This window comes from Xenia sp. Carnegie-2017, unplaced genomic scaffold (genome assembly GCF_021976095.1).
Source record: "Xenia sp. Carnegie-2017 unplaced genomic scaffold, XeniaSp_v1 HiC_scaffold_23, whole genome shotgun sequence".
NCBI lineage: Eukaryota > Metazoa > Cnidaria > Anthozoa > Malacalcyonacea > Xeniidae > Xenia > Xenia sp. Carnegie-2017.
The window spans coordinates 13135513-13140667 of NW_025813486.1; the positions used below are offsets into that span (position 1 = coordinate 13135513).

Sequence of the window (5155 nt, forward strand, 5' to 3'; positions counted from 1 at the left end):
GGTCTCGTCATTTTATGACGTTTTTTTTTCTGTGAGTCTTGTTTCGATTTTCTTCGATGTTTGTCCTATGTATTGCTTTGAACAGTCTTTACATGGTATCATGTAGATCACGTCGGTTGTATCATGAATTGTTATTTTGTCTTTATGTTTGGTGATACATGATTTGAGTTTTTGTGTAGGTTTGTGGCCAACGTTAATATTGAATGGTCGAAGAACTCTGGCAGTCATTTCTGATGTTCCGTTTATGTTTGGTAATGTGATGATTTTTACTGTTTCGTCGAGGTTCTTGTTACTTTTGTCGGTTTGTGTTTGTTTTGTATTCTGTCTATAGTTTTGTTTATAATGTTTCTAGGGTAATTGTTTTTTATAAGCGTGGAGTATAAGTAGTTGCGTTCTGTTTTCTTGGCTTCTTCAGTGTTACAATGGTTGTTGATTCAATTAAAAAGTGTTCGTATTCAGCTTATTTTGTGTTGTGTTGGGTGATTGCTGTTGAAATCGAGTTTGTGGACTCTACAAAACAATGTATGGAGTATGGACTCTACAATGTATGCACTCTGCAAGACAATCCATACAATCTGTAACTGTACATCCCGGGTCCCAAGTGCAGGAGTCACCATTTTACTATGGTGAGAGCCGGGAGGAGATATTGTTATAAACTTTGTGTAAACAACGTAAAAATTAAGGGAAGAAAATTCCTGGAAAAAAGCGCGCTCAATATCCTATGTATTAGAAGAGCGTAAGATAAAATAAAATAAAATCGACAAGTTTTTCCTGTCGGTACTTGGAGTTTCACACCGTAAGGTATGGGGCGCGAAATGTTTCTTTTACTATTTTCAAAACTTTTGATGTTGATTATTTATTATTCACAGAATATACAAATGAGTAAAAGGTGTTAGGTTACATGACACATGCACTAAAGAGATCGGAACGATGATCTAATATATATATATATATAAGTGCCTTGTATCTATGGCGACAAGAGGAGATAAGTTCATTACGTTTGTTGAGTGATGATAGTTTTGGTTGGTAGGTGATAAAGAGTTTTTCTTTCACGCATACGTTGCATCTTTTGTTTGCGCTGTTGTACGCTTTTATCCAATTTGTAATCGTACACCTAACATATTATGTAATTCTATCTTAATTTTTACCCTAACTTCCTCTTGTATATATAATCTAGCACATGCTTTTGTATTCATTTAATATTATCCCCTGAAGAGTGAGAAATCAGGAAACAAGCTTGTCGGGATGAAATTGTAGTTTTTGTGCATTTTCTTCTTCTTATCAATATTTATGCTCTGCTCTTAAGCATCGAGCACTGTACTTACGGAGATTCAAATAAACAAAACTTCCTATACATACATATATATACGTTTAAAAATTTGTAATCCAGGCATTTAATACATAAAAGATAAAAGTTTCTCCGGATTTTAAATGATTTTTATTGAGCTTTCGACTCCTTGCTTTGAGCCTTCATCAGAATGAGGAAATTACTATTTACATGTGCTTTTAGCTCGTAGATTCATAGAGCGTCTAATTGGATTAGCGGGTGGATTAATGTGATTGGATGCGGTGGAATGCGTTGCCATGGGTTTTGGTGTATATTAATATGATCGGTGTTAATATTATTAGAGTGTGGTGTTGCAATTTTGGTGTTGTTTGTAGTTTTTTTGTCCTTTTTCTTTAGTTGTGAGTATATGATGGGTATGTCGATATGTCTGTTTATTGTGTCGTTGTCTTTACTGTACCAAGCTTCTTCAAATTCGCGTCCGTGTTTAGTCTGTGCGCGTCCGAGTACTTTAGTTTCTGTCCAGTCGAATGTGTGGTTATTTCCGTGGGTATGTTCTGCCGGTAGTGAGTTTGGGTCTCGTCGTTTTATGGCGTTTTTGTGTTCTGTGAGACTTGTTTCGATTTTCTTTAATGTTTGTCCTATGTATTGCTTTGAACAGTGTTTACATGGTGTAATGTAGATCACGTCAGTTGTATCATGAATTGTTGTTTTGTCTTTTTGTTTGGTGAAACATGATTTGAGTTTTTGTGTAGGTTTGTGGGCGACGCTAAAATTAAATGGTCGAAGAATTCTGGCAAGTTCTGATGTTCCGTTTATGTATGGTAATGTGATGATTTTTACTATTTCGTCGGGGTTCTTGTTGCTTTTGTCGGTTTGTGTTTTGTTTTGTAGTTTGCTTACAGTTTTGCTTATGAAGTTTCTAGGGTAATTGTTTTTAATAAATGTGGAGTATTTGCGTTCTGCTTTTTTGCTTCTTCGGTGTTACAATGAGTGTTTATCTTATTAAAAAGTCTTCGAATGCAGCTCATTTTGAGTTGTGTTGGATGATTGCTGTTGAAATCGAGTATCTGTGTGGGTGGTTTTGCGGTATACTTGTGTGTTTAGTGTACCGTCATCTGTTCTGATTAGTAGGATGTCTAGAAAGGTAAGATGTTTGTCGAGCTCTTCGTTTTTAGTGAAGGTTATGTTCTTTGTGGTATTGTTTATGGTGTGTAGGATTTGTTCAGTTTTGTCTTTCTTGACTATGTAAAAGATGTCGTCGACATATCTTTTCCATAGTCTGGTGTTTGTGTTGTTTGTGACTGATTGTGTTTCGAGGTGTTTCACGACGGCTTTTGCGAGGAAGGTGGATAGTGGTGACACAATTGGTGTGAGAGAAATTTTCCGTAGTATGTGTTTTGGAAGGAGAATTCGATGGAGAGGCAAAGGTTGAGTAAGTCTAGGATGTCATTTTTGTTTAGTTGTGTTGTAGCTTGCCAAGTTATTTCGTTTGCGTTTGTGAGTAGTTCGTTTGTAATTTGTTTCGCTATGTCTAGTGGTATGAATGTGAAGAGTGATGTCTCGTCATGAGATATCATGATTTCGTCTGGTCGTAGTTTAATGTTTTCAATACTGGCGAGGAAAGTGGTGCCATTTCTGATGGTGTGAGGTGAATTTTTGACTAATGGATACAAAATGTTATAAAGATATTTTGAAAGTTCATACGTAGGTGATTCTGGAAGCGATGCGAGACGTCAAAGTGGGTTGTTTTCTTTGTGGATTTTTGGTAGTCCGTAGAATTTGGCTGTGGATGCGTCATTTCGTCGGATTTTTCTGTAATCGTTTTCGTTCAGTTTCTTTTTGTCTTTTAGTTGTTTCAATTTCTGTTTGATGCGGTTGGTGGTCGTTTTGCTGGGGTCTGCGTGGAGAAGCTCGTAGGTGGTGGTGTCTTATAAGAGGGTTTTGGCTTTGTCGATGGTCTCTGAACTGTATTGCGTCCTTTGTCAGCTCGTAATATGATTATTTCGTTGTCCTTTTGTAGATTTTTAATTGCTCGTAGTTCTTCGTTGTTTAGGGTGACAGGTGGTTTGTGGCAGAGGTTATTGGTGATTTTGTGATGAATGTCTTCTTTTGTTTGGTCTGTTAAGTTGGTGTACTATAAAGCGGATTCCAGGTCGGCAACGTAGTCAAGTTTGCTCGCGTCTTTAAAGTTGTAATTTAATCCTTTGTTTAAAATTTTAGTTTGCTGTTTGGCTAGTGGTTTGTTCGAGATGTTTGTGCCAAATTCGTTTGTGTTGGGATAGAGTTGTTTGTAAGATCTGGATTCTTGTAATCTTCGATGAATTATACATATATATACAATAGGAAGTTTATATTTGATGATTCTCCGTATAAAACTGTGCTCGATGCCCGAGAGCAGAGGGTAAATCCCCTGAACAGTGAGCAATCACGAAACAGGCTTGTCGGGATGAATCTGTAGTTTTGTGATTATACTGAACACCACTACACATATATATACACTATATACATATATACAAAGTGTATATACAATGTGCCCTCCCAGCTACCACCATAGTAAAATGGTGACTCCTGCACTTGGGACTCAGGACGTACGGTTAAGGCGGATCTCCACTAGACGATTTTTATGACGATCGTCTTAAAAATTCGCTGCGCCACATGCGCAGTAGGAAATAAAAATCGTCAACTAAATCGTCAAGCGCTCGACGAAAAGTAGAAACGGTTTCTACTTTTCGTCGAGCGCTTGACGATCGTCGTAAATTGAACCAATGAAATTTCATTCCGTGAAACTAATTATCTCTAAAGTCAAAATGGCTGCCACCAGTGGAGAAAACGAATTCCAACTAAACGATACAAATCCTGTAGAAAATATTCCGTCAGAGATTCAAATACTTGCATCTCCGAGGAATATCTCAGTGGTGCAACATTTTGTTGATCAAAATGTGGTGCAAGATGTTGGAGAGCTCGATAAGGAAATGTTTTTGCAAGCTCTCCGAGACTATAGTTGCTTGTGGGATACAAGCAATATAAACTACAAAAATAGGACCATGAAACTTAATGCATGGAAATCTTTGTCTCGAATGTTCCAGCGAGAAGGTAAGTGTTCTAAATTAATGGAGGACTTCAAGAAACTTGAGAATTTCACTTGTGTTGTTTGGTTATTGTGATGTAACATGTTAAACATGCTAAAGTGGACAGGAAAACTTCTCGACGTTTCTGCGTAAGGGTGTTCGTCTCACCATTTCGTTTGACTGTGCTCCTTGACTATATGTGTTATTTCGTATTTTATGTCAACTCTAACAAAATTTGTTTCTTGCCCTTTTTCAGTTCCATACCTTCAGAAAATTTTAAGAACCTTAAAGATTCTCTAAAAAAATGCCTTGATAGGAGACGAGCATTGTCTAAATCTGGGGCAGCTGCTTCGACACTTCCAACATGCAAATATTTTGAGGTTATGAGATTTCTTCATGAGAAAACAAGCAATTTGGAAACTCACAGCAATGTGGATCTTGAAATCCAAACAATACCAGAGAACATATTGGACATATCCTCATCACAATCTCCAGGACCTAGTCAGCCTTCTTCAAGCTGTTCAAGCGTATCAGATGAGGCAAAATATGGTAAAAGAAAACGTCCTAATTCTAACGATCAACTAGACCCATTTCTTGACCATGTGAAGAGTATGGACCAGAAAATGGTAAATTATTTAGAAGGATTGTCAGGTAGAAAGAAAATGAAGATAAGGATGAAGCAGAGTTATTTTGTATGAGTCTTGTTCCAGTTTTAAGAGATATGGAAAAAAAGCAACTCAGACAAGCTAAATTAAAAATTCAACAGCTTTTGTATGATTTACAATATTCAGATAGCTAA

At 36.9% G+C, this 5155-nt stretch overlaps 1 protein-coding gene across 1 annotated transcript; it reads left to right on the forward strand.

The window, feature by feature from the left end:
- Positions 1 to 4138: 4138 nt before the first annotated feature.
- LOC124449143 lies at positions 4139 to 5155 on the forward strand. Its single transcript, XM_047000093.1, has 3 exons — positions 4139 to 4381; positions 4673 to 5007; positions 5067 to 5155. Exons 1-3 carry the CDS (start codon positions 4347 to 4349, stop codon positions 5153 to 5155), a joined length of 459 nt encoding a protein of 152 aa, XP_046856049.1. The 5' UTR covers positions 4139 to 4346.